The sequence below is a fragment of the Homalodisca vitripennis genome, chromosome 5 (assembly GCF_021130785.1).
Source record: "Homalodisca vitripennis isolate AUS2020 chromosome 5, UT_GWSS_2.1, whole genome shotgun sequence".
Lineage (NCBI taxonomy): Eukaryota > Metazoa > Arthropoda > Insecta > Hemiptera > Cicadellidae > Homalodisca > Homalodisca vitripennis.
The window spans coordinates 8703621-8720528 of record NC_060211.1 but is presented as its reverse complement, the minus strand read 5'-3'; the positions used below and the strand labels follow the sequence as shown (position 1 = coordinate 8720528).

The 16908-nt window shown below is 33.5% G+C and overlaps 1 protein-coding gene across 1 annotated transcript; it reads right to left on the bottom strand.

The window, feature by feature from the left end:
* Nucleotides 1-10932: 10932 nt before the first annotated feature.
* LOC124361762 lies at nt 10933-16648 on the bottom strand. The gene is made up of 5 exons (XM_046815727.1): nt 16568-16648; nt 15061-15245; nt 12449-12722; nt 12182-12248; nt 10933-11071 (listed from the first exon to the last, which is right to left on the bottom strand). The coding sequence occupies exons 1-5, from the start codon at nt 16613-16615 to the stop codon at nt 10974-10976; spliced, it is 672 nt and encodes a 223-aa protein (XP_046671683.1). The 5' UTR covers nt 16616-16648; the 3' UTR covers nt 10933-10973.
* Between the last annotated feature and the right edge of the window lie 260 nt (nt 16649-16908).

Genomic DNA, 16908 nt, shown 5'->3' with positions numbered 1-16908 from the left:
TCACCTATATAGTTAACCTATATTAATTACCTCACCAATTTTCTGTACATTGGAGAGATTACATACATGCAGGTTCAGTGAACGTGAACAGCTTAATCTGATACTCTATTCTTTTCGCAGTACTGCCACTTTTAATAACGTCGTTCCGGATACAGCTAGTAATGTTTTATCTGTATAGTTAACATATATTAGTTAATATTTGTAGATTGGAGATGACATAAATGCAGGTTCAGTGAACGTGAACGGCTCAATCTGACACCCTATTATCTTTGCAACGCAGCCACTTTAATAATGTCGTTCTGGATACAGCTGGTAATATTTCATCTTTATAGTTATACAACACATAACGTAGCTACGTGCACCTGATAAGACAATGAGTGTAATACCTCTTCACCTTGATTGCACTACATTTTTTAGTATGAGTTACTCTAATTTCGAAGCATTGTAAAGGCGACAAAAATGACTCCAGATTCCAGGAGTTAAGTGGACTCAATTGCGACAGCGTCAATTTAAATCGCTGCTTTAAGAAGAAGGTGAACTAGAGCAAACTTAAATTAGAAAATGACCTTTATTAGATACATTATTAATAACATGAGTTATTGTTTTTATGATAAATCGCAGCAATACAGAAAGAATTAATTGCTTTGGATGTTGTCCAGTGATGTTAATTTATCATAAGTTGGTTAATTCTTACGAACTATACATTGATTACAATATTCCAACCAACATTTTCGTCTTTTACTTCATGTGTAGAAATTTTACTGTATGACAGTAGTAAAAGTAAGATAGTTGTTCATGGCAGCAGTCAGTTCTCCTACAGATGAGAGAGAGAGAAATCTGATATCCACCGACAGCGTCGCCCTCCACGTATTCACCCTTAGATGATCCTCATTCTGTACTGAAGTCCTAAAGGATTTGCTTGCCTAAACTGCCAAATACTGTTACCTTATTGGGCTGGACGCTCGTCGGCTAAAGCATATCCGGATGAGGTAATTGCAATTCAGGTGGGTGTGGATATAATTTGCATACTACTGTGTCTATACAAGTATGACTGTACCGTCCCACATGAGGTTGTACTATATATCCACCACTGAAGCTGTATCTCTGTACACACACTGCACACATTCACATCTGTAAATCACTCTTTATTTATTTGGCCCTAATTACAAATAGCCTGACATTTCCACTTTAAATCTTGTAATTTCAGGAATGATTTCTTTATTTTTTTCAGTATTCAAAGAAAATATCTGAAAAAAGATATGAATTTAACATAAAACATATTTTTCAGGTTGTTTTGTAGAAAAACTAACATATATTCAAGGAGGAAAATGCTAGACAAGACCAAGGTTTGATTTTTTAATTGGAATCTATTAAAAAATAATGAATTCATGAAATTCTTACGGATTTTAAGCCTGAATTTACTTTTTGATGTGTGTGGATTATAATGAGTACGAAACTGCAGATATTCCAAATCCTTATCACTCGAGGCAACCGTGCTCAAAAAGCTCAACCGAATTCTTTCATAGTTTGAACTTGTCCTAGTTATATTTGAGTTTTCTAGACAGCTGGTAACACAGAACGTACTTACTCTTTCACCGTTTATTTGGAAGCCAATTAACTAAATTAATTGGTGTACTCAAAGCCAATTACGTGTATAAAATGTACTGGCCGTAAAACATCAAAGCAAGACAGCAGACAGACACCCTTGTAAAATACAAGTAGCGTACTGTACCTCAAAAAAGTCAATATTAACGTGGGGGCACATAAGAATATTTTAAAGTTAACTTAGTTGCCTATAACAAAGAACATTAATATATAGGGTTTCCAGAAAAGAACTCCAGAGTTTGTAGGTTAAATATTGATAATCAAATAAAGATATTAACAGTTAAATATAAGATATATAACATTGTATAGGTAATATAACCATAATTAAAAAAATTAGTAAATTTCAATGCGTGGTACGGCACTCGCCAAAACGGTATTCTGCCCTTCCCATGTGTTAGCCAGTTTGGGTGCCACGCAAGCCAGTATCTGTTGCCTGATCGATGGTTAGGGTATTTCATCAACAGTAGGTGTCAGTACTGTTGAATGGCGACGCCTCAAAAAAAGGCGCAATGAGTTATTTGGTTTGCAGAAACTGGTTCAGTTGTCACGGTTAGGAGGAACTCAGAGGAAGACTAATAAACGCTGCTGCGAATATTTAGTTAAACTCCATTTTACCTTCCGCCTAGTGCAGCTTCTGAAATCTGAGACTGGTATAGATAAAAAATGCCGTTGTCTCAAACACTAAATTACTAAAGCACTAAAATTAAGTTGTAAAAGTTTTTGTTTGTAGTGAATAACAGTTTAATGTATGGAATGTAATGTATACATTGTATGTTGTAATAAGGAATGATTGTATTTTAATGTATCTTGCGTTGACACAAACGTAGTGTTACTGATTTCTTTGTATAACTAAACGATGGACAATGTCTGGAAAATCCTGTTTCCTTCACAATCCTTCTATTGTCAAAACCAAACTTCAAATAAAGTATCTTGCATTGTATGTAAATGCAATATGAAACGGTGACGTCAAAAAATTATGTAAGTGAATCGTTATAAAACTCTATTTTCATAACGATGTAATGTATTTAGTGTATTTCAATATTTGACAGTGTTTTATACTATTATAAAGTTTTTATTTAGTTTGTTTAGTTAAATCGAGAATATGTGCCAAAAACATTGTGGTCTACTGGGATACTTTTAGAAATGTAGTGGGGAACATAGAATCTGAACAATACGAAGGTAAATATTCAAGAAGAATCAGGCGTGTTTGTGTCTTATATTACTTTGTTCAGTGACGACAGTTTAACAATGTAGTGCAAGCTTCATTTAAGAGTTTTTAAGTTTTGCTTAATGTTTGGAGGAATCGGATAGTATTGTTCAGTTTGGTTTTAAATGTACTACTACAACGATTTGTTTATAGTGAAAATTGTTTTAAAAATAAAAAATATAAAAAAAAAATTACTGAAAATGTTTTAACGTAAAGGAAATGTTGTTTATTACGTTATGCCCTTAAACACTTTTGTCGTTGAAGATACTCGTAATCCCTAAGTTGAGTGTAAGTGAAGACACCATAATTTCAACTTTGCCCGGTTAAAGTTTACTTTACTTTATAATCTTAAACTTTAAAGTGCTTGTTTGAATTAAAAGATAAAGTTTGTAACGACCCTCACGATAGAGTCCGGTCGATAACAATATAACCAGACAGCAACGAGATTGCTTCATCTCGTTAGAGTTTACTTTACTTGATAATCTTAAACTTTAAAGTGCTTGGTGGAATTAAAAGATAAATGTTGTAACGACCCTCACGATAGAGTCCGGTCTATAACAATATCACCAGACAGCAACGAGATTGCTTCTCGTTAAAGTTTACTTTACTTGATAATCTTAAACTTTAAAGTGCTTGTTGGAATTAAAAGATAAAGTTTGTAACGACCCTCACGATAGAGTCCGGTCTATAAAAATAACACCAGACAGCAACGGGATTGCTTCTCGTTAAAGTTTACTTTACTTGATAATCTTAAACTTTAAAGTGCTTGTTGGAATTAAAAGATAAAGTTTGTAACGACCCTCACGTTAGAGTCCGGTCGATAACAATATCACCAGACAGCAACGAGATTGCTTCATCTCGTGAAAGTTTACTTTACTTGATAATCTTAAACTTTAAAGTGCTTGTTGGAATTAAAAGATAAAGTTTGTAACGACCCTCACGATAGAGTCCGGTCTATAACAATATCACCAGACAGCAACGGGATTGCTTCATCTCGTTAAAGTTTACTTTACTTGATAATCTTAAACTTTAAAGTGCTTGTTGGAATTAAAAGATAAAGTTTGTAACGACCCTCACGATAGAGCCCGGTCGATAACAATGTCACCAGACAGCAACAGGATTGCTTCATCTCGTTAAAGTTTACTTTACTTGATAATCTTAAACTTTAAAGTGCTTGGTGGAATTAAAAGATAAAGTTTGTAACGACCCTCACGATAGAGTCCGGTCGATAACAATATCACCAGACAGCAACGGGATTGCTTCATCTCCATTCGTCCTAAACATCCGGAAACTCTTTACACTTAAGTGATGAAAGTATCTGACCTAAATATTCTTGTTACTTCCTTAATCCTGGAAAACACCACGATACTCTGTATTAATCACTCGACAAAAATTATATTTTAAAGTTGCTTGATATTATTATTTGATTGACAGCTCAAATAATTATTTATATTATTATGTAGCACGAATAGGTATTTAACATGATAAAATTAGCAAATATAAAGAGTAAATAGCCAAATTAAAAATAAAGTTATTACAAAAATGAAATACTCTAATAAAACATAGAATCTGGTATTTTACAATTTTTAAGAATTAGCATTACTGAATTGTGCAATATAAATAACGAAAATTTATTGATCCCAATGGTTTACGTAGGAAGCTAGAATCACGATTTTTGGTTCTCGCTGACGAATCAGTCACAAAATGCTTTGGAAGTTAAGTGTCACCAGATTGTATTTTACGATATCAAATTTACGTTAGGCGATAAATAGCTTTACACGAACGTGTACATTTAATTCGTAGACTTTTATTAATATAGAATAATAGAATTATTAATATTTAATATTTTGTTTAAAGTTTGTTATTGGCGATGGATGATTTTAAGTGATGACAGGATTTCGGACATTTGCCTTAATTATGTTACACAAAAATATAATACTGCGTTTCGAGGATTTAAATCTACCCTCTTCTTTAGGCGTAGAAAACCTGATATATTAAAGAAACTAAAAGTAATGGACTGCCACTTAAAGTTAAAATTATTATTTTAACTATTCAATATTTTCGTAAAACATTAAGATAGTAAATAGAATACATATTTTGATATTTTTAAAGGTTACTACTCTCTAAATTTAAATTATCGTGGTGAAAAAGAAAAAAAAGATCGTATGGTGTGGAGGATCGTGTGGTCGAATAAGATATAAAATACACATTAAACATTATAATAGTCCAAGAAAATAATGCCAGATTATTAGAAATGCAGACATAATTATATGTAAATCATAATAAAATTAACAGCAGTTTTGTACTTTGTAATTTGGAATATAGGAACAATCTAATTCTGTAACAGCAATAACTAGCTGCTTACGATATCTGGGAAGAATCAATTTATGTATTAAGTGAATGGATTATTTTTAATTGATTACAAACACCATTACCCTTTTATTGGACTTGTGTACCATCCATTATAAAGATGAATTACTTACAAAGTACACACGACATGTACCCTAGTTCTACGAAAAAACCAGTGATGGATTATTAGTTAATAACGGTCTCGTATCAGACACGGTGTGAATGTGTGACACAAAGTCACCATCAATAGTGAAATGGGTCTGTAGTTTGCAGACCAGTTTGTGTAGCCCGCCACGATATCACTGCTGACAGCAGAGCCGTGTAGTGGTTGTTGGTCAACTCGCCACACGACAGCGTCCACCGGGTTTATTAACTGTTATTTTACATTGCCACTTTCCGGCTCTTTGATGTCAACCGAGCCAATGACAGGTTTAGAATGTTCGAGATTGTGGTGTTGAATTAACAATTTTTTTCGTAAAACAGATAAATTTTAATATGATTAAGTTTTTATTCTCGTCATAGGAATCATTCATAAGTTTGAGATACATATGGGATTAACTAACTATATGTTACAAACATGCAGTTTGAATATTGAAAATTATGTGAAATAAGTTCACTTAAAAAGTGGTCTTGTCTTTTTATTAGTTCTATGATTGAATTACAAATTGAATGTATTCAGAAGCTGCTACAAGCACATTTAGAATCTACTTACTAATTTGATGAATTTTCTTTTGAGAAGGGAACATTTCCCTATCTTCTGTAAATGACCGAAATAGTGCGCTTTTAAAGAGGACGATTGCTACTTTTCATGGAATTATCGTTATATTAAAATTCTGCCGGTTTTGAGCAAAATCTATTAAAAACATTTTCTTGAGAGGCAAGGATTTTTTATAATTTCAATATATTTTACTCAGAATTAAACGGATTTTCGGGTTTACAAATCCACCTTAGAAGCGATTGGTGAGCTGGTCAATTCAGTATTTGGGTATGTGAAGAGGCGCAAGAAGATGATTGTGTTTCTAGATATTTCCAAGGCCTTTAATTGTGTTCATAAATCAACCTTGATGTATTCTTTGGAAGCGATAGAGGCTTGTGGCTAGCGCAACAATGGTTGGCATCTGACCTCAGTGACACAATCCGGAAGGTTTAGTTGGATAGTGTCTTGTCACAAAAGGTGGTGTTACGCCAAGGAGTCCTTCAGGGATCCATCTTAGGTTCTGTACGTTTTTTGGTTTATGTCAACAATATGCATTCATCTGTCAAGATGAAAAAATAATCCAGTATGAAAATGCTCAACACTTTCCATCAAGGCAAAAAAGAGCGATCTTGAAATGAAATCATACCTCTAATTCTTCAACGAAATCAATCTTAAAACGAACAGTATAAAACCGATTTTCATAACTCTTATATTTATGAGTAACCAATGGTAATGGTGGAGTACACCTTCTTTGAAGAATTTAAATCCACCCGACTCTCTTTATCAAGGGAATGTGCCTTGTCAGAGGCCTGACCTGGGGTTGCTTCAGGCATAATGTCCTACGCAGCCTTAACAGATGTTTGCTGGATGTACTCAAGATGGCATGCTATGAACTCATACACTCCTATTTGTTATATGGAATATTTTTATGGGGTGGTTGCGGAAATTGAAAAAACCTAAAGAGTCTTTAGATTGCAAAAGTGGCTATAAGAATTCTTTCAAAATTAAAAGCCAGAGAATCTTGCAGTGACTTCAGGGAATTTGATTTGCTAACTTTGCCCTGTCTTTAGATACTCGAGGAAGCTGTTTACAGTCACTTCAGATGTGGTATGATCCGGAGGAGAGATGTCCATGGATATAACATGAGAGGTGTGGAGTGGACACCTTTTTTTGGAGACACAGGACTTTGTCAGTTGAGCGCCTTCCTGCACAGGTTAGTGTCACGCTGAATAATAAACTCCCTAAAGGTGCTAAAAGATTTAAAGATCCAAAAAATTAAATGTAAATTAAAATTTCATCTGGTCTTACTCGCGTTTGACCTAGTTTAAGAGATTACGGAATGCTGCTGGACAATTGATCAATAACGCCACAGGTACTATTGTTTGATTGTATTTTATGATTGCGTTTGCAATATAAATTTATATGGAGATAAAAAGCACCTGTAAGACTAGAGAGGCCTTTGTGTACATATTAGAATATAAATGTTATGATTAATCTATGTTAAGTAACAACAAATTAGATGACAATTGCAACACAGTGTTAATATTGTTAACTGTTATGAAAAAAAGTTATTGATAAATTATACAAACTCTAATTTAAGTATTTACTATACAATTAAAGAATGCAAGCTTTGAGAGGTTTGAAATACATTCATACGATGAAAATTAAAATCGCTTTATTCCTCCTTTAAAAGCTTAAAATTTGTTTTATGATATATTTTCCCTACAGTTAGTGTATAAAAACTAAAAGAGCGAAAAATAGATTTCTTATTCTTTGGTTTACAAATATAACTATTATCTATCCATCTGATCCCGTGGTAGACTTCTTATCTTATATTATACTAATTCGTTAATAAGATGTAGAATATACTTTGCAGATATACAAGTTCAAATTTTTAAGTGCCTTTCACTTGGTTTAACTTTAAGCTAGGTTTTTTAATAAAAAAAAAATATCTAATGTAATCAGTTTTACACAATATTGTTGAAAACATCACAATTTGCAATTTGTAACTCATGTAATTAAAATGCTCTAAAAACAATAGTGCGTTTTGAGCATTAAACGTAAGAAAGTGAAATTTTAGAACACTCTCTAGAAGTAAAAGAAACTGTTAATAACGAATTATTTAATATTATTGTATAAGAGAGACATTTTGAGTTATCTCAATTAGTTTTGCTATGTAAAAATTTGGTCTTAGCCATTTGTACAAATTTAAGTACGAGTGGGTAGTGAGCTGATGCAGTCAGAAAATATCAGTTTGAATACAACGCTTTAAACTCACATAATAAAAATATAAGTACAGTAATATGAAATCTCATATAAAAATACAACGAAGAATTTTCAATTAACCTCCACTCTATTTTAATAAATTTCAGACTCACTTTCGAAGCAGTGAAGGAATTAGATTGAACCAAGAGTGACAATATTTCGGCCAGTTATATTAAAAGTACGAGATTTAAGTTCACAATTTTCTTCCTACATTTGGAGCGTTCTATCCTCATCTCACTTCCGCTAAAAGCTGATGCTACGAGTGCGCCATTACGAGAGTAAAGAACAACATTTCTTGTAATAGCCGTCCACGGCCACGCCACGTTGCGTTTCTGCGAACAGACAGTCCTAGATGTGTTTTATACACAATTAATAAAGACACTTATAAAGATTTTCAATATGATGCTTATTGTTTGTATTGCTACCATACCATTGATTATTTAATAAATAGTCATTATTGAATGAAGCGCACCTTCATTGGAGGTATCCACTTACTACAACCTGTACGATATTTTATTGACGACTTTTATTACTACCGTCAATACAAGTGCAAGCAATTTGTTGCAGTTATACTCGTAGTGTTAATAACAAAGCCATTCGTGGCGTTTCACTTACTACCAGATTTTAAATTTTGGTCAGTTTTAGGTCGTACAGATGTTATACAACATTAGTCCGGAAATTTAAAACGTGATTTAAAGATGGTTTTGGGATTTGTTTCCCTTTACGATGATCTCACGTAATGTCTCATTCTAAAACGATGACCTTCACGACACTGTGATACCCGTGCTGTTATGTCAGTCTTTAAATGTACAATGTGTGTTAGTAGGAACGGAAATGTTAATTTTTAATTGCTCAGTTAAAATCTGAGTTTTAATTCTTGCATATAACTAAATATGTTATATTTAAAAATAAATGTGTATCCAATTTTTTTATTTTACATACTAATCCAAAAAAATTTTAATTATCCAATGCATTATTTTACTTATAACTTTTTTTTGTGGTAAAGATTTAAAATTTCAACAAGGAACGAGTTCAGCGCAGTATACGACGTTACCTTAATTATACAGGGTGTTGACAAAAAGGTGTTATAAACTTCTGTTGGTGATAGTATTCTTCATTTAAAGCAAAAAATACACAAACTAGGAGTGCTAAACACGTCACAGTTGAGATTTATCAGTTGCTTGTTGTGCAAGCGTATCTTTAAAGTGTTCGTACTTGCTTATACGTTGACGTATTTTGTTAGAAAAAGTACCGTTGGAATTACTATAAAAATTTTAAAATAGTTGAAATATCTTGTCAAATTTCTCTGACCTATGTAAAACAGCTGATTCCTATGAAAAGTCAAAATGTTTGTTGCTTGTGCAAGCGTACCTTTAAAGTGGCCTTGTTCGCTTATGCACTGACCGATTTCTGGTGGCACCGACCATTCAAAATTGCGGCAAATGAAGAATACCATCACCCAAAGAAGTTTGTGAACACTCTGTATATTGCTTTGAAGAAGTAAGCCGTGACATCGGTAGTATATTTGCTTTAAATAGTTTACGTCTTCCATATCACAAAATTCCATATCCGGCTTCAACGATATCCGGCCTACCCCGACGCCCTATTAGGCCGGATATGGCAGGTTTTACTGTTCTCAATATTCAATTACTGTGTTAGTAATTCTATACAGAATGGAAAGAGGTGTAACATATCTCGCTTCACAGAATAACATATATTACAGTCCTTCTATATAATTGTGTTCAATCGTTGTGAACTATAGAGTTTCAAGTGTAAGTCAATGTACATACGACTGTAGTATTTGTAAATAAATACATACAATTAAATTATAATGTGAGACTATGAAGTACATACATATTTTTCAAAATATTTAATACTACACGTCATAGTGACGACCCTCCGTGCTGGTTTTACATACGTACCTCAAGGATTTCACTAAGACTGTACAAAACCTTCTCGAACAAGCGAGCTCTTAAATACGCAATTTGAACTTATTCAGATTGTAGTTACTTTCAGTGTGTCGTAGAAGAGTATTGTAAAGTTTTTGTCCAAAGTAAGAAATTGAGTTTTTGATGGGTTTAGACAGATTTTGTCTACCATAAGATCATTACTGAAGAGATTTCCCCCCTACCTTAAAGATCAGGGATGGTTTCAGATGTAATCCAATGCAGGTTAGAACAGCTTCTGAAATACAGTTCTTCCAGTGGTAATTCATGCTTGCCACCAAAACAAATGTGATGGCAATTATATATTCTAATTGTTCACGGACCCTAATAGAAGATTATAGTGAAGGGCCCCAGATATCAAAGAGACAGACTATCCTGAATTATGGAACCTTCTGGAGATGCACCATCGTTTCTGCATTGCTCCACATAAGAATATTCGATACTAAAGTACACACTATAGTTGCCATCTTCAAAATAAGTCTAATACGTGACCATACCGTACTGATTATAACTATATTTTTTTATTAAAAGAAAAAGCCAATTCCTTTTTGAACGTTATTTTGCCTGTCCTCATGGGCCACTGGCCTGTGCCAGGATCTTATCAAACAGAATAAGGACGACAGTCGATTCAGTACAAGGTCGATGGTACTGATCAAAAGTGGAACGGTCAAAGACAAGATTTGAACCTGCTTTATCTCTAACTCAAACCCAAAGTCTAACGTCTTAGACCGCTCGGAATCGGCACTCCCACCTCCCACTTTCCCATATTATGTTTCATTACCTTGTGGTTTATGAGTCTTGAAAATTTAAATATAAATACTATAGTATATAACTTTAATAAAAAAATATAAAGGATATAAATAGTCATTTTATAAATCATTATAATGGTGCCAAACCTAACTTTTTAAAACATTACTGCAGATAGCCAATGCTGCATCACTGGAAGGACGGCCATTGTTAGAGCGAAGGACAGGTAGACATTCATCTTGAGAGATGGCGATTCTGAAACACGTTTTTACATTATATTGAGGAGGAATCATACAGCAGAGGACTCCAGTCTTGATGATAGCAAGATTAACTATAGATACCATGGAGGAAGTGTTAGCCATGGAACTCTTATTGATGCCCTCAACTTTTAGATGCATTTAGAGTAATACTATATATCTAATATAATTACCATTACTGCTAACTACCATCATTTGTATCTTGTTTGTCTGTATTTCTGTTATAACTACAAGTTTCAGACCTTGATGATACCGAATGGGAGATTTAACGGTTATATCATTGACCTCAGCGATAATTTCGTGATTTTGTTTTAATGCTTCTCACCCCCGAGCCTTTCTCATGATTAGCATCGATCTTAGGAAGCCTAAGATGGTCACAGTTCACAAATTACTGGAGAAATCTGTATTTCCTGTAGCTCTCTGCATTTTGAACTAGCATTTCAGAACACGAATGTTTGGACTTGAGGTAGAGGAACGGGATGAAAGGATTGTTTAACAGAGATGATCAGATTTGATGAGTTAGGGTCATCTGTGATAGATTTTTGTAACAAAAATCCCATAAACGATATAATTCATAGCATTTATACCCAAAGAACAATGAAAAACGAATATAATATTAGTATTTTCTATTATTTGATAAAAGAAACTTTCGACCATGCAATAATTTAATTTTTTTCACACGAGGCCTTTCGACATCAAAGATGCCATCCGTTGATTCATACCTGACAATGGCATCCTGTGAGAAAATACAATTATTTGATATTTGTGAGTTTTCTTTTATCAAATAATAGAAAATAGTTTTTCCAATAAGAAGAGGTCCTCCTTTAATAATATTATTAGTTGTTTTTTTATATTGATAGTGACCTTGGTTAGATGGTATGTTGATAACTGCAAGATAACTTTGGAACCAAGCAACAAGGAGTGCGAGGAGTCCATTGAGAGACTACTGAATGATCTACTCGCTCTACATTATAAAAAAGTAGAAGTATTAAGAAGTCTACTAGCTCCAACATTTGCCTCATTCAAAGCTTTGTTTTTCTGTTTAAAAAAGTCATACAAAAATTTAATTTTTTAAATATTGTATATTAATGACCATATTTTAACTTACTAGAACGTTTCTTAGACCATGGCAGAGGAAACAGGTCGTCTTCAGTGTTATCCGTCTCAACGAAAGACTGCAAAACAAAGAAACCAGTTTATTTTAGTAGAATAATACAAAAATAATTGTTTAGCTGTTTCAGAGTTCCTCTTAAGCAGTAATATCAAAAACGACCTTCCGATCCTTTGCAAACACTCAGTGCACCATACACTCGCTCCCAAATAAGAAGACGGTGAGGTTAAAAATAAAATATACTACAAACGCAAAGTACGTTACCGTTTTAAGAGTATTATCCACGACACAGTATTGAATCCAGCTAATGAACCAGTACAGCCTGGCCATAAGGACGATGGGTGTGGACTTGGGCGATAAGACGTTAGTGTTCTCGTACTTGAGGGCGGTCAGGTATCCATCGTCTACTAGCAGCGCGCCCTCTCTCACGGCCAGGGGTAGTTTGTGAGTGTCGTAGGAGCACATTTCCCATCTGTAGTGCGCTACCCCGTACTCATGGTAGCATTTCAGTCCAGATAAAGATGCCATCTTCAAGGATCTGGAGGTAGATACAAATAAGTAAAGGATTTAGTTGTAAGTAACGCTAGGGCAGCACACTAAACCCTGGCTTTGTGTTTTAAGTTTGTTGACAGTGGTTTATTTATTACGTAAGATGACTTTAGAATTGAGCAGGAAGACGGAATTCTTTCACCTGTTTTGTTCTCTTTGGAAACATAATTTTGCTCTAAAAGGTATTATGTTTATGAATAAAAGTAAGTTTTAAATAGGTAAGAAAATTAATTTAGAAACAAAAGGGTTTAAAAACTAAGAATTAAAGAACTACCTTACTATACCATAGCCTCGGACGAAGAACATGAGTTAGTTTTGTTATATTCGAAAAATTTACAACAATTATATCATCTTCAAACAAAAAGAGTTTCTATATATTTTATTGTAAGAAGAAATATTTTTAAAATCTATAAATTATTTTAACTTTTGTATTATTATAAGAATTATTTATTGGTGAGTTAATGTAATTAACATTAATGTAGATGCGTTTATGTAAAACAATTTGCATGTAAAATATGATTAATGTGATAAAAAGCTTTTTTAAATCAAAGTTTCTCCCTCGATTAACAATGCTAGAGGGTTAGATATAGTTATACATACAACCATGTAATAAATTCTTTTCTTAAAATAAATTAATTTGAATTTTTTATAAATTTTAATCTATTATTGAATATATTAGATAATTCAATCTAATCTAATGATAACTCCTTTGGAGCAGTGCATTTTCTAAACTGGAATTTCTACTAATAGAATATTTAAATTGAATTATCTGTAAATGTACTCATGTTTAGAACGAATAAGTTATGTTTAAGAAAGCGTTAAAACTAAAATTCATCTGGCCAAATCCTTTTTACTTGTTGAACTCCTGTTATAAAATACACTTCAATAGATATAAAACATAGCTACTCAAGACAGTAGCAGTAATTCTAGCGCACGCACAGTATTGAATGTGTGGTTTAACCTAGTCTAAACCTACAGTGTTGTGATACAAGCACTATGCTTGTGTTGTGAGTCTAAACATCAATGTTACGATCCTCTTGTGGTTATTCTCGCATTGGCCATTAACCAGAAACGCTCGTTCCAAGGAACAAGTCAAACTCTGCTGGCTTTTGGCAAACCTTGAACTTTTTCTATCATTTTAACTACTGAGATGGAAGTAAAGTCTATATGATTTTTTTTTAACAGAATAGGACGTTATTTCTAATTTGTGAACAGTTTGTCACTAGTACTCACAAGCCATTAATTTTTAGGGAAAATATCTTCATAGCGACGATCGAAAATCATCCCTCAGAATTAAAAATGTCTTTGTTAGAGGGGAAGTTAGGACTATAAAGTCATCTCTACCACTTAACCTCATACGACGTTAAACTAAGATATATACAATTGTAACTAAACATAAATACATTTATTTAAATTATATATTAAATGAAATTTATCTTAAAAACAAGCATCAGTAACTAATGTAACTTTTAATAATATAATTTACACTACTATTTATTACAAGATACACTCGCTTCATCCAACTTGCATTCTATTGCCCCAAGTATCACTCCAAAGCCTCCAACCGTTATACCCCCTGAGCCCCCAGCACCAAGGCTCTGACCTCCGCCCCAAAGCGAACGCGCTTATCGATGTCTCTGATGTTTACTGGTAAAGCATTCCACAATCGACAGGCAGAAATTGCAAACGACTTACTAAAGGTAGTTGTTCGATGAATTCGGATAAATAATAAGAACGTACCTCTCCTTGTACTTTGTTCACTTATTTCAGACATAAATTGAAAGTTGTTTGATAGATAACTGACACAATTTGTATTTAAAAGTGCGTGCAACAGAATGAGTGAGTGATAGTCTCGAAGATCTTGTAATTTTAAGATAGATAATTGTTTGAAGTTGGGCGTTACGTGATCATCACGTTTGAGATTTAAAATGAACCTAACGCAAAAGTTCTGACCATGCTGGAGTTTATTTGAAAGCTCTACATTCATGTCATGACATGCTGTGAGACCTATCAAGAACAAAATTCTAGGAAGCCTGATGATAAATGCATGATGGAGCCATCAAATGTTACAAACTCATTTACAAAGTTATGTCAGAAAAGTTGGATTTTTGCGGTAATTTATTGATATTTGGTCCAAAACACCGGCGGCAGTGACCGAGAAAAGGTCTGCGGTGCTCAAACTCTGATGATTTAAAAAATATCATAATTCTGTACGTAACAATATCCGACAACGACTGTTTAGTTATAAATAAGCTTCAGGGCATCGTGCAGTTATTAAGTTATAATATTGTTGCTCAAACTAAACCAGGTTTAAAAAAGCCACTTACACAGCATGTAACAGATTATTCTTGGCATCCAGGTCCCAAGCCCAGGCGACCAATTTAGACTCAACACTGATCATACCATTGTTGAGAGGAGCAGGTCGGATCCAGTTGTTCTCCAGGAACGCTGACTCCAGCTGGAGAAGGACGAGACAAGGGCCGTTATCCCCTTTACTTGACAGTTCATCTGGCTGGAACATTAAACGCATATAATATCACTAAAAATTCCTAACTCAAACTCTGGTAATTTAGCCGATTATGTGCTCTGCCGTTTGCTCTGATAGTATATGAAAATCACGAAGTCTCGGTAAAGTTTGAATTTCGGATCCAGATATACTTTCTTTTATGTTATTTCTATTTAATGGTTTGTTATTGTATGTTGCATGGTTTATTTTCTTGTTAACGCTTACCGATAATCTATGTTAGTTGTTGTTACGGTTTGTATTGTTATGGTTATTTTTCTTGCTATCGCATTGTTATTTTTCTTGTTTTCGTATTGATATTACTTCTTGCATTGATATTGGTTTTTAATAAGCTGGATTTAGTTTTGACGTGGATGTGTTTTTCGCACAGTTGCTAATTGTTATGCATGATTAATGTTGTTGATCATTATGGAATGTTATTGGTTCTTTTGCCTTTATTATATATTTATTTATATTGTCTTATTATGATTATTGTTATTGATATTACTTATAGTATAGTAATTAGTTGTACACGCTGTCTCTTTTTTTATTTTGATGCCTCTCATGCACGATGGACTAATGTTTAATTAATGTTGGCTTACAGCCCATCGTATAATTAGTAATGACATGCATTTCTTCTGAATGTGAGTTTTATGTAAAACTTAATTATAACATTTACAGGATCTAAAACGAAGATTGTGCATAAAAACTTTCTATTAAACAATACACATATATTGAAGCAGGCTGTCATATTGCAGTTACATCTTTATAAACCAGTGCGGGTTTAGAAGACAGTTCGGATTTGGATTGTACATGAAACCCTAGCGAAGCCTGTTAAGCGCCACTTATTGTAGCGCACTCTTAGATTGTAAGTAATTAAAATAACGATTCTCATCCTCAAGTTACATAAAAGTTTGGTTACAGTAACACATTTTATTTTCACTTAAAAATGAAACTCTTTATATGTCTATTGAAAATGGCTGAAATATTGTTGCCGTTTTTGGTATAGATTATATTAAAACATTGCACAGTTTAAAATAAACTTTAATTAGGTTTACCTATACAAATCATACCCAGGATTTTCATAAAAAAAAGTGGTTTACATCAGCGGAACATGTGGTGTAGTTCAATAATAAATTAATAGACACCACATTCAACAATTGAAACCATCTCATGTTTTATAAAATTACAATTTAATAGCACAACAATATTTCAATTCACCCTTTACATGCAATGGATGTCAATTATTATTTTTCTTGATATACAATTACCACAAAAATTAACACAAATAAATGAAGCCTTAGTTAAGGATCTAACGAAGGATAACTTACAACTATTCGAGCGACTCTTCTATTAGCAGCAGAGCGAGTTTCATTCATGACGACAAGTCCTGCGAACACTGACACCGTATAGTCAGGATTAGGCTGCTCCTTGGTTGCCTTGTAGAGAAAGCACGACAGTGACAGTACCCAGGTCAGTGACACAAGGCAACCGTTCCCGAACTGCTCTCCGTCACTAGAATGTCACGAATATGTGTAAATATTAATTATGAATACATAATTGCTCTTTGTTTGATGTTGTTTTTGACGATGGAAGGGTGGTGAAGGAAAGAGGATTTTCCCGAAATTTGCCATCGTTCATTGATTAAAAAAAATCAGTAACAGTACGTTTC